This window comes from Nesoenas mayeri, assembly GCF_963082525.1.
Source record: "Nesoenas mayeri genome assembly, chromosome: 2".
Classification (NCBI taxonomy): domain Eukaryota; kingdom Metazoa; phylum Chordata; class Aves; order Columbiformes; family Columbidae; genus Nesoenas; species Nesoenas mayeri.
Genome location: NC_137543.1, coordinates 153,153,472 through 153,181,315, shown reverse-complemented (window position 1 = coordinate 153,181,315; position 27,844 = coordinate 153,153,472). Strand labels below are relative to the sequence as shown.

The 27,844-nt window shown below is 39.8% G+C and overlaps 1 protein-coding gene across 3 annotated transcripts in view; it reads left to right on the top strand.

The window, feature by feature from the left end:
* Positions 1-27,844, top strand: part of ZMYND11 (zinc finger MYND-type containing 11) — a 107,718-nt gene that overhangs the window by 71,049 nt on the left and 8,825 nt on the right. Inside the window, exons 4-13 of one of the 3 annotated variants that reach the window (XM_080339079.1) lie at positions 5,260-5,304; positions 8,071-8,232; positions 17,199-17,276; positions 17,645-17,737; positions 19,215-19,302; positions 20,523-20,578; positions 21,300-21,377; positions 21,907-22,025; positions 23,837-24,044; positions 26,170-26,238. In XM_080339079.1, coding sequence (XP_080195205.1) covers positions 5,260-5,304; positions 8,071-8,232; positions 17,199-17,276; positions 17,645-17,737; positions 19,215-19,302; positions 20,523-20,578; positions 21,300-21,377; positions 21,907-22,025; positions 23,837-24,044; positions 26,170-26,238 — 996 coding nt within the window. The remainder of the gene's footprint in view (positions 1-5,259; positions 5,305-8,070; positions 8,233-17,198; positions 17,277-17,644; positions 17,738-19,214; positions 19,303-20,522; positions 20,579-21,299; positions 21,378-21,906; positions 22,026-23,836; positions 24,045-26,169; positions 26,239-27,844) is intronic. The other 2 variants (XM_080339080.1, XM_080339081.1) reach the window with 2 other exon arrangements.

Here is a 27,844-nt window from a genome sequence, read left to right as displayed (position 1 = left end):
CAAACTTAGGCTTGCAGGTTAAACTCAAGAAAGACAGAAGTGTTCTAAGAGGCTGTGGAATTCACTGCAGAACCCGAGTCTTCTTGCATCAGAAGAGGAAGCAGTTATCAATGAAGAAAATGGAAATGGCTTATCACGAGCATATGAATATGTCTATGTTTAATATGCACTACAGAGAAGGAGATTTTGGTCCGTCTCCTGACAGATGGTTCTGTGTTCATTCTTTTTAGAATAAAACTGATTTCTAGAATGAGCGAAATTAAAAATAGTGAAATAAAAAAGAAAAACAGTTTATTGTTGAGATTATTAAAATCTTGGCCATAACAGGTAGGTAGAGAGATAGCGAGATAGCGAGATAGCGAGATAGATAGATAGATAGATAGATAGATAGATAGATAGACAGACAGATAGATAAAAGTACCTGAAGTTAAGCCAGGTGCCTGGGTAGTTGTACAGACATATGAACTCATAATTGCTTTGGATTTATTTGTGATAAAATATGAAAAATGAATACCTACAAAGTGTCCTGCAGTGTCAGCTTATGGAAATCCATTTTAAAAAATGAAGCACAGGTCATCAAAGGGAAGGATCTATAAAGGCAACTGATTGCGATGGACAGATTATCCTGTCTGTAAAAGCACACATCATTGTAGCTACCTGCTGTGGTAGCTTTCTAGAAAAGGAAGTAGAAGATAAAGTGAAACAGTTTTAATAAAGGGTTTCTAGCTGCTGTGGTGTTTTGGCTTTGAAGGAGAGATGGATGCTTGCTTATTTGCTGAGCACTTTTGATGAGCAAAAGCAGTACAAAAAAAATAGATGCAAAACAGGAGGCAATGTATCTGGTGAAAACATACATACAGGGAAACTAGTGGGGAGAAAATAAGCTTATTTTGATGCTGAATTTACTCTAATGCATTACTCTAACAGTAAATGTAAAACATGGGGTGATCTAAGAAGCTTTGTCATTGTAAAGCAATCATCCTGATCAAGTACGGATCCTGTACAGCAGTGATAAAAGGAAAATACTTTATTAAACAGCTAGCTCACTATTTACCTTGCTGCAAAGATGGAGTAAGTCCTCTGAGCCATCAAGGAATTAATCATACCCTCCTCAGTTCGGAGCCTAACCTGTCATTCTGATGAAGAGATAAAAGCCGATTCAGTGGGTTACCGAAAGCAAGTTTACAGGAGGATTCCCGCTTGCTAAGGGATAAAAGGAGCCGGAGCTGTTGTGGCATGAGAAGGCTGAGCCGCAGGGCAGGAGGAGGCCAAAAACACACACAGTGTCCCCACTGCGGTGGAAAAAATACGGGGAATGGTGTTCCGTGACACACTGTTTGTTCGACCCAGGTAGTGTGTGGTGCATGCTAGTGTCTGAGTGGAAACCGCTGCATCTGCCAGAGATCCATGATGTGCTGAAGGTTTCTCACTGTACCCAAGGAGATACAGCCTGTTTAAGAAAGAGTCCCGCACGCATGGAAAAGGTGCGCAATGCTAGTCTGTTCCTCTGAAAAAAAAAGGAGTAAGGCTCCAATCTGTCCAGCTCTACAAATAAAGAGCTGCATTATGTAGAACTCCTTATTACAGAGCAGTTCCTCGGGAGTTCAAGAGTATTGCCAAAGGAGTGGATAGATGGGCAAGCGGAGACATTTCAAAGCTGAGCACAGTTTAGCGTTTCCACAGTTCCTAAGGGCTCTTACAACTGCTCTTGTCTGAGCCCGTTTCAGACTGCCTTTTCTGTGGGGCACAGATTCTGGTATTTATACTTTGAGACAAATATTAGTGAACAGACAAATAATGTCAATGTGCTATTTACAGCAAATGCATAAGAAGCATTTCCGTCAGGTTTTGTACTGGAGGACAGGAGTGCATAGGTAGTGTGTCCCCGCAGTGCTTCATTATATTTATGAGTCATAAAGGCTGTAAAATGCACTGCAAACTTTTAACAACTATCTGTAGTAAAGCTCATGTCTAATCAAGAAAGCTTTGATGGGAACAGATGCTGACTGAAGAAGACAGAAAGGGATTGATTAAGAATGGAGAAAATGTTTAGAAATAGATGCTGTTTTGTTTAATGTGAATGGAGGCATAGGTTCCTGCCGAAACTCAGACCTCCTTAGGATGGGACTCGGATACCAGAGGAGATTGGTGGTATGGTAGATACACCTGTCGTAGAATGCGGTACCACTGCTTGTTATTATAATAAAGGCGTTTCATTTGCAGCAGAAAGTTTGAAATATGAACAATTCAGAACAGAACATAAGGAATGACTTCCTAGCAGTAGATGATGATGGATGCAGGTTGCAAAACCTAAAGCAGAAGGAAAGATGTGAAAAAAGTAACATGTAATTCTTGTGGGAGGTATTTCTTTCAGTGCATTCTGTCTACTGACTGGTAGTCAACTTGGTTGGGTTCCAGTGAAGAGTTACTGAAAGCCAACAAAGAAATCTTAATACCAGAATCAAAGATTTTAAAAGTTTCTCTCTTAGCTGAAGGTGCGGAAATTGAAAGAACTTACATGTTAAAGCTGATGGAGGTAGGGAGAAGGGAAAGGAGTGTTCCTTATGGCTCTTCCTGAATCCTAAAATACTGGAATCCATAAATGATATCTTCAAATTGGACATGGCCTATCTCAGTAAATATCAAAGAAATGTGAATCTGAGAAATGGTAGGAACTCATTCATTGAGATCTTTTCCAGTTTTCTAAAGGGTTGTGAAATAGTCAGGAAAAGATGACACTTTGGGGTTGGTGATTTGAAAATGTCTTGAGATAAATGTAGCATGCAAATATTACTATTTTTAAATAGTTTATATTTCATAACCACCTTCTTTCTGCTGGCACGGACCTTGTTGCCATTCTAGATTTCACCGCTGTGACAGACCAAAAGTGTTGTTACAATACGAAGTGGGTGAAATCTATTGTGTATCTACTAATACTCTTCCGTTAGACTAAATGTTTTAAGTTCTTTATCCACTGGGCAGCTGGAGCTCTAGGGACTGTTAAAGCATAGACACTACACAGGGCTGACCATGAGTTTGTGCACAGGTGGGTCTAGATGAAAATCCAGTGATCTAGAAGGAGCTTTGTGTGCATGAGTGTGGATGAGAGATACAGAGAAACACCACAGCAGCCTGTAGGTAAGCAGCAAAGAAACTCTGGAGAAGCACTTGAAACAGAACACCTGGGGGAAAAAAAAAGCCCAAAGAGTGCTATGGAACAAGCGCCACACAGGAAATACTGGGAACCATGAGCTGCGAGGAACATGCTTTCCTTCATTTGCATCATACTGAATTTAGGACAACAGAACTGTATGTATGCTGTTCATAAATAAACATGACTGCGCGCCAAAGAGATAACTGACTTATAACTGTTTTTCCCCACCTATGTGACCTCTTTTTTTTTAGCTTTCTGATTGGGTCCAAAGGATATCCATAATTTGGATGGTTTGGGAAATAGTTCAACAGTGTGAAACAAGCAAATCCCCATAAAGGGGAGTTTCGTGAATAGAGTTTTGCCTTTTTCCCCCCACCCTTTTCCTCTCTTCACCTGATAGTAGAGTGACTTAATACCGAGTATCGGGGCTACCATTAAGGGACTTGGAGAAAACAGATTAACAGGTAAGAAATGAGCTATGTTCATGGAATATGCATTATAAAAGGGCAAAGTAGTCCTTTTAAACAAAGTCTAAGAAAAGGGGTTATATTGTTTTCATGTGCTGTGCCTACATATAATTTATAGGAAAATAAGAATTTACTAATTGTTTTTACACCTTTTTTTTTTCCCCAATAATTATGGGCTTGCTAAGGTATGGAAGTTACCTAATAGTTACAATTGTGACCTCTAAGTTATTGCTAATTTTACTGTCAGTATATGCTTCATGTGTGCTACTTAATGGTATGCTAATTGTACAGCAGGATGTCACATTCTCCAACATACAGATTCCCTATTTCAATTACAGCAAAGTAAATCTCCATTACTAATGAGTAAGCATTTCTTTTCCATGTACATTTGCATTATAATGGACATTTCCTTTATGCACTAAAATTATTCTTTCCTTGACAACAACTATATATTTTATTCTACAGTAAAGGCTACGACGTGATGATTCATTCCTTTCTGTTGGGTTTATCTGTATTTAAATTGTCAAATGTTCTTGATAGCCTGACATTTTATGTCCCATGTTGTTTTTCTGCACTTCTAGAATAAATTTATGTATTTGCTTTAAGACAACCTACTTAAGACAATCACAAAAAAAGTAAGCTTACATGTCGGTCATAAATTAAGCTGTATTTTCAAAATGGTTGCATTGTTTCATCTGTGTTGCTGAGAAATCTCAACTACTTATGTCAATGCAAAGTGACCTTTATAATATAATGTTTGAGTATAAAGAACAAGTGACCACAAGTGACCCGTATCACTGCAAGATCCCACTCTGCCTAACAGAGCACAGCTCTTGGCTATTAAATACAATCCCCCCAAGCAGACGTTTGCTGCCCTGCTGATGCAGATCCCCACACATGCAACAGGCAGCTGAGCAGAAAGAAGGGGCAAAGCCTCTGTTACACCTTTGCTGCCGGATCCGTGCCCCGGGGGGGCTGTGGCCGGTCCCTGGGTGCCACTGAGCCCTTGGGATTCTCTTCATCTGCCCGCACAGTGACCCGAGGCCTCCCCTGCCCTGCCTCAGGAATTAAGGCTCGTGGCCCATGGAATCCCATGCCAGAGATCCTTCCTTCATTCTGCATGGCCCCTGGAAAACACATCAGCTTTTATACGCAAATAAGGACTGTGAGTTTTATCGGTGAAGCCATAGCTTAATCTTTGATAATAAGCAGCAGAGAAGGTGTTGCTTTGATTTCGGTGGGGCCAACACTCTGTGTGTAGTAAATGATGTTACATGGATCCTTTTTAGATGCCCAAAGAAGGTTTATATATCAAAGAGAGTGCAGTAATTAGGAACCATTAATATTCCTGACAATTTTTAAGTTGGCCTGGTGGTGGGTGTGTATATGGGGAAGAAGACGGGTGTTGGGTTCTTTTAATGATATAAGTACATGGGATGTTTTAAAGAAACAAAAAGTGGTGAAAGCATTAGTTAGCATTCCAGAAATGCAGGAGGAAATAATATGGAACCAGGTGTTAGAAATAACAGATTGATTTCCTGGTCACTGTGCATGATTTCTTTCTAGCCTTGTGTATATCCTGATAATCGGATGGCTTACAATATAGATACAAAGTTTGTTTTGTTTTTATTTTGAAAGGCCTACGGTATGCAGCCTTTTTCCCAGACAGCAGCAAAAAACAAGGTGAACAATTTTTGCACTATGTGGTTTTGAATTCTGTCATATTTTCTATTGCGTTTCTGTCTTCCATTAGGATAGCTTAGTTTACTATATTAACCACCCGCATCATCCATATCACTTCCAATTCTTAGTCCGCATTCTGTATGTATGTAGTTGATGATTTTGCTCTCTGCTGGGGCTGAGCGGTGGCTCACACGGTACATGCGGCTGGAGGCGGTGGTAGGATGGTTGTCCTCTCGTCGGGCCTTTTCGGGGTGGCTCATGACACCTGGTGGTGGATTTTCCAAGTGCAGACTTAACCGTGTTTGCAGCTGGCGGAGAATTTTGACCTGTCCTACCCCGAGCACCGACAGTCAGAGTTTGAGCTGTTCAAAAGAAAATGCATCAAAACAAACCGAAACAAAACAAAAGTGTCGGGAGCACATTCTCCTCCCGTTCAAACTTATGTAAACCAAGAGGAGCAATAACATTTCATTGTCGTTGGAGTAAAACTAATGCCTCTGCCCTTGCTATTGAGGTCACTAGTGTAGTGTTGTTCCCAAGGGCTATGTACCTTTTTATTTATTAACTTTTCAAATATATTGCATAAAGGAATGTTTTATATATACCTATGCACTAAATATACTGCATTAAACTAAAAACCTTGTCTGTGAAAAACCTCGGTGATTATATTCAGTGATAATGATGTTTTCAAAACTTTACAGTGTGAATACTGAAGGAAACTTCTGGTGTTTTATTTAACAGCATGGTTTCTGGCTTAAGTGTATGATTTTTCTTGCCAGCAAGTATATTTCTTTATGTTTATGAAATTCTACATCTCTTTGCCAGCATAATTCCTAACAATGGAATATCTGGGATATATCAGTAATTAAGTAGTATGAATAAAAATTAAGAATCCTGATTTGGTGCTGAAATTCCGCAGTAGCTGGGACCTACTGGGGTCTTCTCTGATTTTTATCTGGCTAGATCTTTAATCAAAACTGATTCTTTTTCTTGCTTAATTGGCCCTTTACTGATTATTTTTTAAGTTTCATAAAGTAGAGAAGTATTATGGTTAATATGAAAGAGATACAAAGCAATACTTTATCCTGATTTTTCTTCATCTACAGGCAAATAAAGTACATCAACAATGCAGTATCTTTAGTTGTTTCTAAAATATCATAAAGAAAGGGCCCCCACGGTGCATTGCCACTGGACTTTGTGGAAGGGGAAAGATTTGGTGAAATGAGAATGTGTTCATGTACCCAAATTTAGTGCTGTTGTTGTGCTGTTCTGAGAGATACAGAATTGGCAAGTAAAATTAAATGAGGGGAAACAATAGAAGAGTCAAGTTACACTGTTAATCTGAACAACAAAGGAGGGCAAATTTCTGCATTCTAAAATCGTTGCTTAAGGGTTATTTGAGTTTTTTCCCCCTAAACTTACTGCTCTGCATTCCAGCATCCACAGTATATACATTTCAGTGTAGGCAATCTGGGTTGAGGCTGTTCCTAGATCTCATATTTGTGGGGGCTCTGGTCAAATGAATTATGTCCACACACAACGCGGCTGCTCTTCAGCCTAAGGGACTGAAGTGCCACTTTGTGCAGCACTTGTGCCGCTGCCCCGTTGGAGGAGACCTGTCACACAAGGGCTGTGATGACCGCAGTTCCCAGACATGGCAGAGTGGAAATCAGGCAAATGCCAGTTCTGGCACTTGGTGGGAATTATTAAGTCCACCTTCACAATATGATGTTAAAAATACCTTGATCAGATTTTTATCATGATCATTTTTTGAAGAATAGGAATCATTTTTTTCAGAGATCTGAACCCATTGAAAAGTGTCATTTGACATGAAAAGGCATTGGGAGTCTTACCTAGGATATGACAACTATTTTGTCATCTAAGCGTAGGGAAAAGTGTGGCATTTCATATAACAAACAAACATTTAACGGTGGCCACTGGCAATTCTGCTTGGTTCTAGTACTGTAGATTCCTAGACCAAAATTCTGCCTCCAAATTATATGCATGCCGCTCTCATTTACTTCAGCAAAGCTTGTGCGCATATTTCAAAGGTCAAAATTTGGCCGTTGGGGCTGAATTTTCAAGGAAGAGTGTATTAAAGACATCTGTGCATCAGCAGAACCATATCCTTTGTCTTCTCTAGAACATTTCAGGAATAAGCCTAGTGCTACATGGCACTGCAAGTGAAACATTTGCTATTTTTTGAATTGCATTGGGATTGCTTAGTAGAAATATTTCTTTCAGTAATAAGTTCATGATTTCTTTTATTTCTTGTAACTTTGATGCTGAAAAGTTTTCAGTTTTAAGAGAATAAAGACTGGAGGGGACCACCCTTCTGAAAATTACAGTTGAAAATGTATTGTAACAATCAAAACAAGGGGAAATAGTCCAAGGAAGTAGGTATGGTCTGTGGAGGTGCACAAACATTTGTTTGTAGTCTAATACAGAGAAGTCAACAAGTGTTTTACACAAAAGTAGAAAACAAACCCACTTTTCATTGTGGACAGAGCTCATATTTGAAATTGTTACTAATCGGACACTTGAAAAAGCTAAAAGTTGGCATTCATATTCTATTGGAGTTAGTATGTATTAAACTGATGAAGATCTTTAAACGTGTAGGTTTTCCCCTGTTTTTCAAACATTATACACTTCTTAAAATGTTTATAATGTCTAATTGCTGCTGGATTTCAAGACATATCAATTTTGTTCTTAGTTCCTGCAGATTTTGACAGAATGTCATACCAAAATATTTTGTATTTTTTGTAGGACTGGGAAACAGAAAATCATGACTGGTATTGTTTTGAATGCCATTTGCCTGGAGAGGTGTTGATATGTGACCTGTGTTTTCGTGTGTATCATTCCAAGTGTTTGTCTGATGAGTTCAGGCTTAGAGACAGCAGTAGTCACTGGCAGTGCCCAGTTTGCAGGGTGAGTACCTCTGAGATTTCATGTGCTGATTAGAGGATTGATATTCATTAATAGATTCATTAAGGTGTCCAGATGGTGTGGCCAGGTTAATGGATAAAGAACTGAATATTGAAACGATGGTACAAACCTAGAGCATCTATACAGAGATACCAAAATATGGTGCATGTAGCAGATGGTCATTTTTAAGAGCCCGGCAAGTTTTACTTATGCATTTGAACACACACAGTATACTGTGTGGGAATGTGTGTACGTATGTATGCCACGTGTGAATGCAGTATATTGTGGAAATCTTCAACATGAGTAAACAAATTGCTGTATAAGATGCTACTGTTTTTATTTAACATCATTTTAATGAATCATAATGTATTTTTTTTGTATTTTGGTGACTGCATTCTTAATATTTTATTGGAATCATATTTTACTTTATAAAGCCACAATCATGTTACTGATGAGGGCAGTTTCAAAAAATACAGAGTGAAATCCTGCTTCTCATTTACTTATATGTATTCTATTGGTGCAAAAAGGCCAATATGGATTTCACCTATAGCATCCATAAGTATATTGCTTTTTCTTTAAAACTGCTAATTTAATTAGTATGGTAGGGAGACAGCAAAGAGTATTTTTCATATAATTTCCAAGAATGAGCAAGTGTGTTGTCCACACGTCATTAGAATACTAAACATTCTAGTCAGGATGCTTACTGGTACCTGGCCTTGAACCAGCCCAATACACCTTCCTGTTCTCATCTCTGCATTGCCTCCCCAGTGGAGAACATTTCTAGATTTCCGTAAATTGAGGGAATAATGCATCTAAATGTTTAAGATAAAATTAATGCCATAGAAAAGCATGAAACTGCCAGTTGCACTGTGCCTTGGGTTGCAGGAGGGAGAGGGAATTCCCTTGCTGCAAGCCAAGCTGTGGCTGCAGGGCAGCAGACTGGTGGTGCTTCCGAGTTCAGAGAAGCAGGTTTTGAAAACACGTGGCTGGTTTTGTGTCTAAACAGCACATTCTGACTGCTGTTACCTTCGAACCAGCTGTGGAAAACCTGTTGTCTCAGATTGGGAGCTCTCAGGGTTTAGGGAAATAGCAGGGAAATCGAGCCTGCCTCAAGAGAGTGGGAAGGAATGAAAAAGGAGTGGCAGGGAAAAAACAGTTAAGAATGAGGACGTGTACTGGATTTCTCTATGTTGACTTATTAGCATTTAATCTAACTGCTCAGTATTACGAAGATGTCCATGTATAGGTGAATTGCTTTCAGATTTTTATATAATTATGTGTAATAATTGCTGGTTCACATAGTAAGTATTGCTAGTTCTTATAAATAGTTAAAATTAGATAAACTGGCTCCAGTCTCCACTCTAGTTTACCAATAATTTTAGATGACAGCTGGGGAGAGTAGGGAAAGTAAATGGTTTAAGCTACCTAGTATAAGAAGTTGCATGTAACATCTATCTTGTAACAGGGATGTCGTCAGACTGGAAATGCTGAATCATTGCCTGAAATATGCACAGATACGTAGGGTGGTCAGCTGTGAGAACAGTTTGTCTTTCGTCCTGGAGCCTTGAGATCCTTTATGGCAATAATATTAAACAAATGTTTATCTTGAAAACAGTCCCATGGAACTCAGACCGTGTGCACTGTGTCTGTCTTTCTGCATATCGGTTCCCTTTTTGTTATACAAAGACTAAGGAAAGATTTTGGGGGGCTCTTAAATACTTCTTGCCCCAGAGATCTTTGGCTTGCTCGGTGCCTTGGATGATGATCAACCTATTTTCATGAATATTGCCATTTTTTTTCCCCTGTGCTGGCAGCTCCTATTTTCCTTGTAACTAATCCGAATTCCTTCAGCCCTAATTCTGCAAACATGGACTAAGAAGGCTTTCACAGCCCCTGTAAGCAAAGGAGACCTAGTCTGGCATGGGAGTTAGCATCCTTGTGTCAGGCTTCAGTATTCTTCCACTGCTTTCTCCCCACCTTCCTCAGAAACAACTGCTCTAATTTGCTTTTAAAAGCAAGAGAGAGGCCTATATTCAAAAAGCCATGGTAATTTGGAGAGCCCTGGCTGATGTCCAGAGGACGTAACAGAGCTTAACTATCTTGCATAAGGGCAATGGGATTTAGTTTGCATTATCAGCAGTAAATATGCATGTTCAAGCAAAGGAATAGCTGGGACAAAAAGAAGCATATATTTTCATACTTTATTCTTGTAACTGGACATAGCCCTTTTCGCCTGGGGATTTCAAAGCTCTTTACAAATGTGAAGTAGAAGTATGTTTGAAACCTCATATATTGGGAGAAATAATCTAAGAACACTTCATTCTTATGTAAAGATTGCTTCTGTAACGCTGCCAAGGTCAGCAAGCCTTTGGATTATTAATTTCACAATTGTTGGTTGTACTAGTTCAATCAACCTGTGCAGCTTTATCTTGCACACTTGACTACTCAGAAACATTTTATAAAGGACGTTGCCAAGGATTTGTTCATAACTTTAAAATATTTTTTCCTCCCATAACATTTATAACAGTCCCTTGCAAACCTTACTCTGAACTCTGTTTCCCTGCTGGTGGGTTTTTTCCACTGCATCCATAAGCAAGAATGTCCAGTTCCTGGTGCTTTTTTATTTAATTTGACAGTACTAGTCTGAATATTTTGTACCCTACATAATTCTCAGCAGGAGTCAAGAGTCAAAGAAAGTTCAATGCAAAACACATTGCAGAGAGTGAAAATTTTCCCTGACTGCTGACTAATCATTGTCTTAAGTGAAATAAAATGGTATTATCAGCAAAATTCCTCATATAGAGGTCAGAAGAGAAAGACTCAGTACTGAAGGAACTTCAGAGATTACACTCCCCACTCGTGGAATGGCCCATTCAAGACAGGGTTAGTCAACTTGATGTCTGAAGAATGCAGAAGACTTGTACCTTTATTGCCACTCTTTGGTTAGATAAAAGGAGGAAATTAATTTTCTCCAGCTGTTAATTTAGCACCTAAAGACTGCCAAAAGTGCTGCAAAATTACTAGTGGTTTTTGGGAGGGAAAATAGATACATCCAAAAATCTGAACAGGAGAATATTGATCACATATTGGGGTAACCGGCTATTATTATTACTTTTTTTAAAAATTCAGGTATTAAAATAATTTTATAGAAAGGCAAAATTATGCATGATGACATATTGTTCATCCCAGAGGAACAGATTTTGAATTGTGAGACAGAAAGAATTATTCATATGGTTTCACTTGACATCAAAATTTTTACAGTCATCTGATCAGAGACTGATCTTCCATGCATGTGCCTTGCAAAGAATTATAATCAATTTACCTATCGTAGTGGGTGTTTCAATATTTCTGGGGTTTATATGTAGGAGAGTAAAGTAAACTTTAGAGCTTAAGATATTAACTGCTTTGCTGATTATTCTGTAGATAGGCTATTTCTGAGTTCTGGTACTATGCTAAGTATTTCATAGAGTACATAAAAATACACCATCATGCAGTTCACAATCAACTTCAGACAAAATTTGACAAGTGAGAATGACAGTAGAAAGTTAGAAGCCCAGGAAGATGAAGGTTACTTAAGTAACTCAAGGGCTTAGATCAGGGGATTTTAGGTATGAGCTGTCAGTCAAGATGGTTAATGTAAAATATGAGGAAGGAAGAAAGAATGTGGCTCTATTGACTGACTTAATGGGGCATAACGGTAGGAGTTCGTTAGGTAACGGTGTGATGAAACATATTCTATAAGCAGGATTTGGCACAATCACACATAACAGCCATGGATCGGTGGGTAAAGGTCCTCATGTAGGACTGATACTGGGAGCACACAGCGCAGAACCTATGCCTGAGAGGTGTCAGTGCTCCGCAGGTCCCTCCCGTTCCCCTTGCAGCCACGTGCACCCTGGAGTAAGTCAGGGAGCCGGCAGAACTGGGCATATGGAATAAAGTCTAAAAGAATTTGTCCAGAGCAGTGAGAAGGCGGGGAAACCCCCACTTAGAGCTTCCTACCGCCTTCTCTGTGCACATAAAAGCATATTTAATTCATATGATGCTTCACATTCAGAAGGTGCTTAATGCACCGTACGAGTGCAAACTAACTTACAGATTCAGCTGTAACATTTCCAGAAGCACCTAATGCTTTTGAAAGTCTAGTTTAACTGTAGATGGTCTTGAAAGAGGCAGGTTTTAGGCCGTATTTTGCTCGTGCAGGTGCTTTTCCACATGCTGCTTTGGGCATACCGCACATACTGAGACCCATCCCATGTGCCTACAGACCTTTCTTAATGGCACAGGAAACCTGGGGACCTGCGGGCTGGAAGTTTGAGAGGGCAGCAGAAGGAGGAAAGCTTTCCGTATGTAGCACCAAATTCCTCTGGAAATTTAAGCCCTAAAAAGATCCAAGGCCAGTGGGTAAAGCGAGGAGCTCCTAAACAGCAGTGGGGAAATGTGTGTTAGACTCATGCACATAGTTCCCCTCTGCACATACACCCCTGGAAACCTGAATTGCTTCTGAAAATGGAACTGATGCCTTAGAAACATGAATCTGTCATTGAGCAGCCTTCACCTAATCTGTCACTGAACTGAACTGAAGTTCTTTGATGTGTGTGTACATGTGACAGTTGAGAGAGGAAGGGAAAAAATCTATTAGTTAAGGGAGTTTATAGGGAAACCTCTTTATGTGGAGAAAATTTAAGTTCAATTCTTACAGCTAGACAGAATGCCGGCACTAACACCTTGCATTTCTCAGAGTTTCTCTGTTTTTTTCTCTTCAAATGAAAGCTTGCAGCAGCTGCAGCGTAGTGACCATTGTCACCATGGGGGCTGAGAGCTACATGCTAACTTGGGGTGCAGATGATAGTCACTTCCATCGTAAACAGTGCTGCCGCAGGATGGAGTGCTGCTCAGCAGTACCCCGAGCTGCTGTGAACCTCGTGTGGTTCCTCAAGTCTTGTGGTGAACGCCTGCACTAGGAGCATGTCAGAATTACTAAAGTCACACCTGCACACTGCTATGTATTGCTACCCTCTTTTAATAGCTAACCAGTGTTATTAATCTGGAAAATTGAATATAAACAACAATGTAAATCCAGCCTTCAGGTACTAGCTTCTGAGAAATAGCTGTGCTGCAGAGAATATATATAAGGTATTTCCTACGCCCACAGGCAAAGCGTGAGGTTGCGGCCTTGGCCTTCCACCTACCAAATCTCATTCATCTTCTACATGAAGACTGCTATTTTGGAGTGTATTACTTTGACTCCTGCATCCCCTATGTAAACATGTATGTCTGACCAGGCCTCTCAGTTTACCGTAATTCAAAGCAGAAGGATTGCAGATTTCTCTAAAACTCAATGTGACTTAAGAATCATCCTTGTTGTGGGTTAACCCCAGTAGGCAGCTAAGCACCACACAGCCGCTCTCCCACTTCTCCCACACTCCCAGTGGGATAGAGGAAAAATATGAGTAGAAGCAAAAAAACTTTTGGTTTGAGATAAAAATTGTTTAATAAGTGAAGAAAAAGAAGAAGAGAGAAAGAAAACAGAACAAAACAAGTGATGCAATCACTCACCACCCTCCATGGGTAGACTGATGCCCATCCAGTTCCTGAGCAAAAGATGGCTAATGCCCTTAAACTGCCTCCTCTCCCTCTCTGTTGCTGGACATGATGTTACATGGCAGGGAGTATCTCTTTGGGTAGTTTGGGTCATCTGCCTGGTTGTGTCTCCTCCCAACCTCTTGCGTACCCCCCGGTCTATTCACTTTGGGAGCGGAGTGAGAAAAAACAAAGGCCATGACACTGTGCAAACACTGTTCAGTAGGTGCTTAAAACATTGATGTGTTATCAACACTGTTTTGGTCACAAATCCAAACCACAACGCCATGTGAGCTGCTATGAAGACAATTAACTTCCTCCCAGCCAGACCTAGTACAATCCTATATTAAGATAATATCCTAGCAATAGGGTATCTATAATATAAAGATCCTGGTAATCTTTTGGGGCTGGATTGAATCGTAGCAGTTTCCTCAAAACACACTTGTACTTAAACAGGGTTTGCAGTAGGGTATCTTAGTAGATCTGACTGTGGGAAAAGATACACAGGGCATCTTGTCACTTTTACAGATTCACAAGCCACCATCATTGTTTTCATTTCCCCAAAGTAGAAAACTGAAAGACCCCATTTTCATTTATACTTGCTTCTATATCACTCTGGCTATAAAGGGACCTGAAACAGGGTACGTTTCTTTGTGTCAGAGCAATATGAATAGGTGTTATGCAAATTGTACCCCCAATCTAGTATTATCTACTTTCTCACTTTAAGTGGCTTTAGGTTGACTTCCCTGTGAACACTGCACATCTTCAAAATACATAATAGGGGGTTTTTTAATTAAAAAATTACACATTTTCCGCTATAGCTTCCAAAGAATTTGTAAGTGGTACCTCCTAAAGGTCTAATCTTTGTTGGAAAGTGAATGAAGCGGTTGGATTATAACTTGCTTTCTACAAAGGGTGAGCAACCTTGCCGTAAAAAGACGTTTTGCTGGCACATAGTCTCTGATCCTCTAAATTCATTACCTTTCAACATTTAGTAGAGGAAACTGGAGATGAAATTTTTCTTAAAATAAATCAATGTAGAGAACTGAAGGAAAAGTGGATAAATTCAAGTTTGCCTGAATTGTCAGGTTAATGATATCATTTTCATTGATGCTTAAGATGATATTAATTGCTGACATCAGTAATGATACAAAGCCAGCTATCTATCTTCTCTCATGATCTGAAGGATAAGACTGTAAACCATCTATCTTAACAACAGTCCCTTACGAACTGTCTTGCCCAACAGGGCATGAAAAACGGTTCGCATGAATTCTGAAATACTTTCAAAGGATGATAAATTCAGAACCACGTCAGAAAAGGAGGTCTAGAAGGACCAGTCAGCGCACGTGGATTTTATTGTGTCCTGATAAGTGTCAGTCTTCTAAAATGCTGTGTCATTCGCAAGCTTAGGGCACTCCACTGCCTAAAAGCAGCGTTTCATAATGCAGATAATTTAACGCACGTTTGGGTTTGCCTTTGCAGTAGCAATGTTGGTTTATGCAAAACTGAATGAGTGAATTAAATTCCATCAGAATTCATGTTCTCACAGCAGGCAAAGTAACACATGTATATAAAGAAGGTGATTCAGACGTATATTGCAGCATAAAATCCTGTCTTGTTCCAGAGTTTGGCAGGAAGGTCTGGGAACCGTTAATGTTTTTAAAATAATGCTTAAATGCACTGTAAGTGTTAGAAAGACCTAGTGCTGGCCCTTTTCACAATAATGAGTTTTACCCCACAGTGGCAGTGTCCTGTCAAGAAAAAAGCTACAGTGGTGTTATGCCTACTGTAGTATCTCTATAGATTCATGACTGAATGGCTATTTCAGCACAGTTTGTAATGATTCTATGCATAATGCTAAGCAATTAAATAAGCACCTTCATTGATACTGCTGTGTACAATTTTGATTTAAGGAGGAGGTAGTAAGTACAATCCTGAGATGTATAGGTTGCACATTTATTGTAGCAGAAGGGACAGCCTGTGATTCTCTATGTCTTCAGTGTTTTGTAGGAGAGATATAACAGAGGAGACACAATCAAATCTTACCTTTTTTTTGCACTAAGGTGTAATTTATACTCTTGCTCTGTACTCAATGTGTCTGCTCCCTCTATATGTTCAGAGTCATATATAAGTAATTTGGTAAAACATAGCACACTTCTAGTGATCAGTAGTTCATAAGCCTAATACCTCTTTTCACTATTTATTAGGACATAGATTCTGTTTTTTCCTTGTGTATGCTAAGCAACAGTCATGTGCACAATTACGTGGATCTTGCTAAAGCCCACCAGAATTTGAAGACAAGTGTAACTGAGCCAGTTTGGTCCACACAGTTTGCAGAGGGGTGGTGACGTGAGGCTTGCAAAGGGGAGAACTCAGCTTGGCACTCGGGGCATTCAGAGGTGGGAGGAGGAATAAACATTTTTGCAGGAGGTGTGAGGAGTTAGAAATCACGTCAGGATAGTAAACCTGGAAGCCGTGGTGTTGTTTGGCTGTGCTTTTGTCTGGGAGAGCTCTTGCAGGCTGCAGCGAGAGGAGAGGGCGCGCTGCAGGCAGCTGTTTGTTGTAAGGCACAGCTGTTCTAAGGCACAGCTGTTGTGAGGCACAGCTGCCGAGCTGGGGCTGGGCGGGCCGGCTCATAGGAGCATTTGCAGGAGCCACCTTCTCTTCAGCAGAACGTTTTCTGTATGCAGCACTTCCCATGGGCCTGGATTGACTTTGGAGGGTGGGGAGAAGTCTCTAGACTAGTCTAAGGTGAGGGGAAGGACTCTGGATCCTGACCTGCTAAAAAGAAGCAGTCTGTGTTCCAGAATCTGGATTAGGCTTTTTGAAGGAAGAACCACAAAAATCAACAGGTGCTGTGTTTCTGGAGCAGTGAAAAGTGCTCTGAGTTTTTACTGGCTAGAGCCTATTTGACCTCCTCCTAAATGGTGTCATTTTACCTACTAGCACATAATTTGTAGATGGTACAGGGTATTATTTTTAAAATAATTTCTTATTTTACTGAAAATATTAATGCCTTGCTAATAAAAAGACCATTAAATAAATTTTAAACTGCTCCCTAAAATGCCTTTCTTTATTGCTTTATTCTAATTAGACACTTTTTTTTCATGAGAGGTTTTGACAAAGTATTATGGATACAAGTGGAAATAAAACCAGTAATTCTTCTGTAGCTGAAGTCCTCAGCCCAGATATAATTCAAAGCAACCAATATAGTTGTTGTGATGTGTTAGTGTTACTAATTTCTCAGGAAATATTTTCCCTAAAAAGTTGTGTGATATGTGATGCAAAGTTACCTTTTAAAATAACATGATGCAGAGAAAATTTTTATTGGATGAATTTTCAAGTCGAGTTTAAAATAATAATATGATCCTGTTTTTCTTTGGCAGAGTATCAAGAAGAAAAACACAAGTAAACAAGAGATGAGCACATACCTGCGATTCATAGTGTCTCGTATGAAGGAGCGGGTGAGTCTGAAATGGGGCAGTTTATCCAAGCGTTGGGTTGCACTGCAGAGGATGGAGGGGGGAGGAGGGCGGCATTTTATTTCCGCTGTCATGAGCGGTGTGTGTATTTGAACATACACTTAACCATGTCTCATTGCTCGAATTAGTACCATTCTGGCAGCAGCAGTTTATGCCATGGGCCTGTGGCTCCTCTGAAATGGACATTTTTCAGGTTTGAGACACGTGTAATCTGTCTGATTGTGGATCTACACTTCGGCCTTGTGTATTTCCCATCTGAAATATTCCGAACTATTTTGTTTTTTGAATCTTTTTTGTGTTTTAAGCAGAGTCTAAATGCAATAACTTACACAGTCTCATGGTCCTTTCAGGCTATAGATCTAAACAAGAAAGGGAAGGACAACAAACACCCAATGTATAGAAGGCTGGTGCACTCAGCAGTTGATGTTCCTACTATACAGGAGGTAGAGTGACTTGCTTTATAAATTCCATACTGTTTATGGTGTCTTTTAACAGTGAAGATAAACCTTAAGCACTAATCCTGTTTAGTTCTCCGTATGATCGGTATTTCAGTATTGTGTCCAGTATTGGAAGTGGGAGCTTAAAAGTCAAACTTTTCCTCATAAATGGGTAACCAAATGAAACCATTCTGAGTGGTGCCTCGTTTTCAGACACAATATCCTCAGTTCCTTTTGTATGAAGGTTTTACTGGGAGCTGTAGGTAGCTGAAATCTTCAGAGAAAGTACCCTTTAATCTAAGTCATTGAGTGTGGACTTGAGGGCCCATGTTTGCATATCTGGCCCAGTGTTTTTGATCATATTCCAATTTTAGTCATTAAGGCTTTGTGTAGGCGGCAACTTGATAAACATCTAAATGATTCATAAAGAACCAATTGTTCTGTTGATCATGAAAAAAAAGACTCACTTAAAACATCTGTTTTGCATTAATTGTTCCAAAAATAAAGTACTAGTAAATATGTTGTCCTTTTTTCCTGAACCAAAGTCTGACCATGACTCACGTAAATCAACTGCACATGACCTAAATGAACAGCATATTAATCTGTATTCATTGCTGCAACTGGATTGCTGTGCAATGCTGTAATATACATTGCCCTTTACAGCCATAGGTGTGAAAAGCCATTGTTTTATTGTTGTTATTGAAACAGATGGATAAACAAAAGCTTCACTGGCAGTTTTGGAGACCAGCACTACTGGCTGGCTTGAAGTACTGATAACAGTGGTTGAGCCTGAAAACAGGTCAGGCCTTCCTTTCACTCTGTCACCTTCACCAGCTTCCACAGAAGGTCTTTTGGCCTTGATAACATCCCAGCAGCTTGATGATTTCTTTGATGATCGGAGTTCTCATAGGTGTTCTTGACAGAGCTCAGCTGAAAATGCCACATTCTTTATCAGACAAAAGACCATAGTAGGTATTAATAAATGAGCTGCGTGGCTCCATGTAGGCATTTGTTAGGAGTTTCAAAGACTTAAGACAATCAGCCTTCATCAGGAAACACGCACTGTCAAGTGAAGATCCTGGAAGTGTAAAGGCAGTCAACATTCATTTGGAACTAGCTGGTATTTTAAGGTACAAAATTTTCACCCCAGGGAGTGCATTTTAATTTCAACTAGTGTTCTGGGCCACACCTTATGATGCAGCTACCCCAGATTTACGGTGTTATAACCAATAGATTCTTCTTTTCAAACTTAGTCGAGTATTAAAGCACCTGCTTTACTTCTGGGCATTGCATAAAGCGACCAATGCAGCCAGTGTTCAGGTACTAACAAACCGTGTCAGAGTTGTAAGTATTCCTTCTGTATGCAGGAAAGGCAGCGTTGGTCTGTGTTGCATAATGCACATTTCTGTGGCAGCTGCTCCGCATAGAACAGCTACAGCACTTTTAGCAGTTTTTTCACAGTCCTGTGTTTTCTTTTGTGTAGAAAGTAAATGAAGGAAAGTACAGGAGTTACGAGGAGTTCAAAGCAGATGCTCAGCTGCTCCTACACAACACAGTGATTTTCTATGGAGGTAACGTATTGCATTTACTGCTTGCTTTATTTGATTTATCTTTATCTATAGGAGACTCACTGCTTCAGGATTGAATCTGCTATTAGATAATCTTAAATGTGGATGAGGTCATTTGAGAGCCCTTAAAAATCAAAGTAAGCCGCGAGAGGACTTTGCAGGGTCTTTTCTGGACCACCTACTACGTAACTATTTTCATATTCTCTGACTGAACTTGTTAGTGGGAATTGGTACCTTTGCTATCCTGTTTTTTCTGCACCCTAAGTCATAAGTCAGATATACTGCAGATTTCTGCCGGCATACATGTGGTGTTCTAGGGTGGAAAGAGGTCTGATCTCTGATGTGCTTTGTCAGCAGAAATATGTATTATAGACACATATTTTTCACTCGTGGGCTATATCAGCCATATTGTGACAGCAAATCCAGCTACATCCACAGTAGGAGTGTCCTGGTGGTACAGTGTGTGGAGGTACAGACATCAGACAAGCTGCCAGCCACTGGGGAAGTCAAAAGTGAGTGTTTGATATGGCGGGACAGTCTGATTGGAAGTGGAAAAACACCACCACCATGTCCGGAAGCCATAGCCAGGTGCTGCAGAGACGTCCTGCAGAGCCATCCTCTGAGGAAGGACGTGGTGCTCCCCGCAGACATGGTTCACATCAGGGAGACTGGGAGGAGACTGGGACCAGTCTATTTGCAGCATCAGAAGATTCACACTGGTTTTGGTAGGGAAAGATGTGAATGTGCTAATAGAGAAATACAGAGGTGTAAAGGCAAACACATAGTGATAAATGGTCTGTGAAGCATTACTCTGAGCAGAAATACTTACGTGATTGTACCTGTGTTCCTGTCAAGTGGTGATAGCAGAGAGCCGTGTTTTAGGACAATTGCAGTGTGTCGTTAAGGCACCAGCAGAGAAAGAAACACGATCCATATTAAGAGCAACTCTGTCTCCCTGCTGCTACTCCCCAGATACGGTACTTGCATTGTTCAGTTTAAAAGCTCCCAACAGTATTTTTGCATATAGATACAAAAGAGAAAACAAATATAGAACTGATTGTTCGAAGATTTTAAATGGAAGGGTTATCCAAGTGACTAAATTATGTTTTGTATTCTTAAGCAAGACAATTATAGCATGAAAGTCATAGCAATGACAGCTGCAAATCTTTGTGAGCACTGTGATTATACTGTGATTGTTCATACCATTTATTTTTAATTCATAGCGGACAGTGAACAAGCCGATATAGCGAGGATGCTTTACAAAGACACATGTCATGAAGTAAGTAGTACCAAGGAACCAAGATGTAGACAAGATACTTGATTGCCATTTCAGAATCTAAGACTGAATCTAATTCTTCCTATTATGAAAACAAAAAGGGTGTGAAGTTTGTTATAGATTTTCCCCAAACTTTCTAACAGCTGATTCAGATTTCATTTTTTGTTTTCTGCAAATAGACTGTCATTTGGAGAATACCAATACTCAAATTTTAGTTTTGAAAATAATCTAGTGATACATAATTGGACTAGAAATAATGGTACTTGCTCATATTAATTAAACTAAAGGTGAGATTCCTACCAAATAATGCAATTTGCATTGAAACATTTCCCGGCATTCAGAGGACACCAAGAACTAAAGCAAGAGAAGCTGTCACACTTTTTCCACTTGTACAATTGAATTACTTCTTTCGGAATGTACTTTAAATATTCGATGGATTTAAAGAACTGTTCTTTGCATTTTAGCTATAATAAATCATTAAGAGTTGAATTAGTCTCCTCCCTCTGCCTTGTTTTTCTAAAACATGAATAACGTTTCTGCAGGTTGTCTTTCCTCCACTCTCATCTCACCTCAGCTTCACACCTCTAGTTTGCACAAACAGTAGTAACTCCACCAAAATAGCAAGCAGGGCTGAAAAATTTAAGTGCCTAAGAGAGCGGGATACTACTGAAGTCAGATAAATAGGATTTTTTTGGCTTATTTACCTTTTTTGTTTGTTTTTCAGCTGGATGAACTGCAGCTTTGCAAGAACTGTTTCTATTTGTCGAATGCGCGACCTGACAATTGGTTCTGCTATCCTTGTGTATGTTGCTGACACAGATTTTTATTTGTTTGCTTTTCTGTCTGAAAGTTTCAGTGTCATTAATATATTGAATATTCCATTTCAGTAGACTTGTTTCAAATGCATGTTTAGGAGTCTGTAAGCCTAGATACTTTACACAAGTGAAATTTTGATTGAAGTTCAAAGCTGTAACAATATAGGTTATAAAACTTGGTTATCAGCCAGTTACAACAGTCTCACAGGAAAATAGGGAACTTACAGAAATAAAACTTTGCTCGTGGATGAAGCTAAAAAGACAAGTTTAATTTTCCAGCTGCTTAAGATCTCTGTTTTCAATAGACAGTTACACCCCTTTCAGACTTCGTATTTTTTTTCTTTGATCCAAGCAATACATCTAACAGGGAAATACGTATCATAAGAAACTAAAATGAAAATAGCACTAGGCATAAATAGCAACCATATTCTTAAGTTACTAGCACAGTATTACAGCAAAATATTTGTGGGAAAGTCAGCACTTCATACCCAATAATAAATACAACATTTTTTCCAGATACCTAATCATGAGCTGGTTTGGGCCAAAATGAAAGGCTTTGGGTTTTGGCCAGCCAAAGTCATGCAGAAAGAGGACAATCAAGTTGATGTTCGCTTTTTTGGCCATCACCACCAAAGGTAATTTATTAATTCTGTGGGCTGCTTTTTACAAACAATACTTAGAAGAAATTCTCTCGTCTATCATGTTGTAAATCCTGGCTCAGCTAGTTGCCAGCGTTAGAAGGACGGAGTACTTTGCCATAATTGTTCCAGAAAATTTAAAGCTCAGTTGAAAAAAACTGAAGTTGCCGGATTCTCTTTCCACAGTTGCCATAGGGATGTTACTTAATGCCATTTTAATTAAAGAAAGCAAGTGAACTTCAGCTGTTACTTCAAATCAGTAGCAAGCTGCTAATCCAGGCCAAGGTGGAAATTGAACAGAAATGTACTTGTACAATCAGCAGTATTTTCTCTTCTGAGCAGGCAGGTTGTAATTCTGTGTTTTAGTAACATAATGTACATCACAAACGTTTGTGTCTCACTGCTAGAACATTGACAGAGCTCCTGCTGTGAGCCAGTTTGCAATTTTGGAGAATGACTCTACATTGGAAACGTCACTCTTAGAGATCAGCTTTTACTTCCATCTCCAGTTGTTTGTTCAGCAGTTGGGGAGGATTATAGTAGTGTTACCACTGTGCTTGAACTGATTTTTGTTTTTTCTTTCTGTTTGATTTATATACCTATAATGTGAGGAGAGGAGACGTTTGCAAAGTAATTCATGGGTGTTGAGATCGTGGTGTATTTTGTATTTTGGGCCTAGACAATTCAGGAACGGTGACTTGTGAGGCCGTTTACTTAAATTACTTTCAGTATAACTTGCACAGCGTATAACATGTTTCCATTTGTTATATAGTCTACCAAGATTTTCTAATAGCCATACAATGGGTAAAGGATCTTTATTTGTGTCCCAATCACAGAATTATTTACCTTGAGTCTGTTTGCAAATGCAGCTTATCTCATTAGTAGTTTTGGCATTACATTCAGCTTCAAACTATTTAATAAAGTAACGTGACACTTGTGGGATGAGGTGCTTGTAACTTCATAAATGTGTGCTGATAGAATAGGCAAAATACATAGGAGAGTGCCATTGCTTAGTTACTGTGCTGGACTTGGACGAACGGCCAGATTTCTGGTTGGTGTACATTAGCACTGTTTCCTTGACTTCACTGTAAGGAAATTTGTATTGCGAGAATTGAGAATCTGGCTGCAGACATTTAATTTGTTACAGTATTTACTCCGTTGTGTAGATGTGTGTGGCAGTTGACTCTCTTTAGTGTCCAAGGCTCCTTGGTGTAACCTTTCAAAATGTCAGGAGCTGCCCATCTAGCTCTATGACTACTCTCTGAAAATATTTAAGAGGACAAAGTACCTTTGCAACCAAGTCGCTGCCATGAATTCAGTCCAAAAGAGAGTGACAGTCCCCGCATGAGTTCAGTCCTGGTAGACAGGGGTCCAAACTAAAAAATGGTTCTATTCAAGGTGATGTTATGGCACATTCCTGGACAGTTTTAGCAAAGAGGTCAAGGGCTAGATCAGATTAGCATATGAACCTTCAATAAAGATGGTTCTGTGTCTGGTTCAGGGCATTTAGCAAGAGAGCGGGTAGGAGATGTGGCTGCTCTTGGTGCTGGGGGAGGTTTGTGGCTCACCAAAAATGAAAGAGCCATAGCACCCACAGCTAACGAGCGCTTCTAATAATGCAAATGTCTAATGGTATGCAGTCCATTTTTTTTTCCCTCAAATATATTGAATATACAAAAATTCTGAGTAAAAAGGAATTGTCAGCCATCAGCCACTGTGAAAACTGCTTTTGGAAGTCAGATTTTCAGGTCAAGATGCTTCATCTGTATTTAAAGCTTCTGAACCTGCCTGTGCTATGTATTCAAAAGGGCCTGGATCCCCTCTGAAAACATTCAAGACATCACCGTTAACGTCCATCGGCTGCACGTGAAGCGCAGTATGGGCTGGAAGAAGGCCTGTGACGAGCTGGAACTGCACCAGCGTTTTCTTCGTGAGGGAAGATTCTGGAAATCAAAGAATGAGGATAAAGGAGAAGAGGAGGCAGAGTCAAGTATCTCGTCCACCAGCAATGAGCAGGTGAGTGCTGCTGCAATGTTAGCAGTCACGGCATTTTATTAAAGGGTACAAAGATGCCGTATTTTTATTAATGTACTACTAAATTAGCCTTTTGCTCTGCCTGTGGTTTTGTGGTGACAAGAAGAGGGCTGAAAGGCTCAATTTCCCTATGTTTTGTGGTTCAGGAATAGCAAGAATATAGAGAGTTTTCCTCTTCTCTCCATTTCTTGGGTGACCTCTGGGAAGTTTTCAAATGTTTGTCACCTGCAGCACCTTGATGAGACACAGCAAGATTTCTAAAGTTAAACAGGAATGTTCAAGTTAAATGTCATGGATATCAGATAGACTGCAGCACTGCCTCCTTGGACTCCCCTCAAGGGACAGCCCTGGGGCTGCTCAGCCTTTTCACAGCCGGACTATGTTCACTTTGGACTATATTCTGCGTTACAGATCCCTGAGTAACACCAACCAGGACATTTTCAGCAAGTCCAACTAAAGTTAGGTGCAAACCATATGACCAGCAACTGATTCAAGTCATTAAAAATAATTCTGCAAAACAAGAAAAATTATACCGCTTTAACAAAGGTGAAAAGCACAAAGGGCCAAGACAAAAAACTTTGCATTGCCGTATGGAAATTCCCTTATCACAGCTGAACCTTGCTAGTCATTCATTGTCCAAGAGGGTGTTACGTATTCACTATTACTGACTTGACAATAAGATTTTCATAGCTTGCAGGATATTTCTCTGTATTTTTGGCAGCCTTTTCTCCGGCAACGTATTTTTTCCTCATTAAAAACCACCGTCCTCTTTCTCAGTCTGTGTTTTAAAAAATCAGTGTGTTTTGGCCCTTTGCACTTTATGTCAAACAGCTTTGTCATCCAATTTGTAGATAAAAACTTAAAGCTTTTAAAACTGGATGTTGCTTTAAGGTGTTGTCCCTTATTAAAGTGATTTTAGACTTTTTTAGCCTGGTTTGCTTAGCTAACTACTTGTGACACCTTTATTTCACAGAGTCACAGAATGTCAGGGATTGGAAGGGACCTCAAAAGCTCATCCAGTCCAGTCCCCCTGCTGGAGCAGGAACACCCAGATGAGGTTACACAGGCAGGTCCAGGCAGATCTTTAATGTCTCCAGAGAAGGAGACTCCACAGCCCCCCTGGGCAGCCTGTTCCAGGCTCTGTCACCCTCACTGAGAAGTAGTTTCTTCTCAAATTTAAGTGGAACCTCTTGTGTTTCGATTTGAACCCATTACCCCTTGTAATCTACCATTGGTTGTCACCGAGAAGAACCTGGCTCCATCCTCGTGACACTCACCCTTTATATATCTGTAAACATTAATGAGGTCACCCCTCAGTCTCCTCTTCTTTAATGTTGTGTAGCCAGTCATGCAACAGTGGATGATGAAACAGGAAAACGGTCACAAATAGTATTTATGAAAGACAGCAGAGGCATTTTCCCAGTTTTTCAGAAGTGTCAGTCATAGGGTTTAAAGTGTCCATTTGCATGTTTTCTATTCCACCCCAGCTGTTCATCCTTCTCCTGGTTAATGCTTATACCTGTTTCACTGATACAGGAACTTAAGAGTGGCCATCGAACCCGATGCTCTGCACTAATCTGCAGTATCCTGCCATGCCAGCTAGTACTGGATGCTTAAAAGGCAGGAGTAAGAATTTTGCTGTAAGCCACTGTAAGATAATATACCATCCACTTAGATCTCACCCTTGTTTCTAGTGCGGGAGATTGACTTTTATTCTAAAGCACAAAGTTTCATACCCCTTCGAGCACACAGTTATAATCACTTATAGTAAGTCTGGATGATCTTGCTACCTTTACATATATACATTCTCTTTATAATTATTGCTTTTTTTGTGACTTCCAACAAGTATGCCTAATTATGGGTCACTGATAGCAGAAATTTCATGAAAACGGGTGTTTGAACTTGTATGTGAAATGAAGAAAATAATGGTTAAGGGTATTTTAACAAATACATATTGAATGTTGGAACAGTATTCAACTTTCTGTTTGCTAAATTAAATAACTGAAAATAATTTAAAATAAAAGGTACATCAGTCGTGTTGCAATGAATGCTACTTTTATGAACTGTTTTTTTGAATGATTCAATATGCTTTTCTTAATGTTCACAGCTGAAGGTTACTCAGGAACCAAGAGCAAAGAAAGGACGACGTAACCAGAGTATGGAACTCAAGAAAGAAGTAAGTAACCTCAGTTACCATGTTTGTAGGGACAGCAAAGTACAAAAAGACTGAAATTGTAATTGACTTGAGTTTCTGTCACCTTTTACTGATTTTACAGTATTAATATTGCAAATGACAGTGCCATAGCTTGGTCCTCCTTGCTGACAAGCGTAATCACACCTGGTAAATGCATGCCAGTGGGCTATTGTGGTAATGTTCTGTGTCATGAATAAATTGACAGCTTACGACATTTTTTTTAATGACAAATTCAGGCTAGTTAGTAAAGCTATAAACAGCAGAAATTGTAAAGTATTTTGCACGACTGAGAATATTAAGTTTATAAAATGTCATTTTCACCTTTGTGTGTGGAGTTTCCTTCTTTGTTTATCCACCTTGCACACTGAATGACGTGGGGGAAGCAAACCTGCGCTCATGTAACTGAGCGATTGTATTATTGTGCTTGTACACAAGGGGGCAGTTGCTGAGGCAGCCATGAAGCTTATCTTTCCTCACTTTTGAGTACTTTTTCCTGGCCTTGTTTCAGCTGCGTATTGAACACTGAGGAAAAGCTGCACATATGCACAATCCTCGGAAGAGGACTCAGGACTCAGTTACAGGGGAGGGTTCAGGTATTTTAGCAGTGGAGTTATATGGGATGACCCTGGTGCCTGAAATACAAACATTGCCACTCCTAATCTCTGGGCACCTGCCTCCCTGTTGTACCTGGACCAGCTCTGTGGGCTCCTGCAGTGATGGGGGCAATGAGTGACACACACTTTGTGCTCCCTGGAGCACAAACTACATTTGAGTGCAAGATAGCAAGGCTACAGTTTAGGATGTCACATCATTTTTGTTGTGTTTTCTGTCAAGCAAACGCTGTAATTTGCTTCATATATTTATGTCTTAACATTTGCCTTCTTAGCTCTGCTCTTATATGATCAGTGAGCCAGAAGTCAATCGCAGTGACCTATTAGAGAGTAATTGGTTGCAAAAGGGAATACAGAGTCAGCCTTTTGATTGGTGTGAGCAGTGCCCTGTCACGCAGGCAAGCGCAGAGTCCAGTCCTCAGCAAGTCTGGTATTGCAAGGACTGTATGTTTGTCTATACACTGTTAAATGACCTTTAAAAAAAAGCTAAGTTAAAAAAATGATGTTCATCTGCGTCTTCAGACACTTCAAATACCAGTAAGAGTTTGCAAGGATGCTATTTCTATCTGTTGTAAAGAGCAGGAACAATTGGTGTTACAGTGTAATAACACAGGCTGCTAAATTCAGTGCAGTACACTCCAGTAACTATGATTTCTTTCTTGATAATTGTGTAATTACAGAAAGCTTCTGTGGCCATCCAAGTCAGTTCAGTATTATTGGAAGAAAGACTTAGATGCTCGTTAGCCTTTCATCTTCAAAGCACCTTTGAAGTACTAATCAATCTTTGCAGCAGGTCTATAAAACCAGTGGAATACAAGAGGCTCCAGTGGAGCCTGTTGGGCCTGAGTAGGCCCAGTTTGCCAAAATAATTCAGGTACTTTGGTTGGGCAGCTACAGTCCCTTCAGGGAAAACAGTAGGGAGAAACATATATAGCAACCCTTTAGTAACCCCAAGGGATCTGCAGTGATTCAGCAGA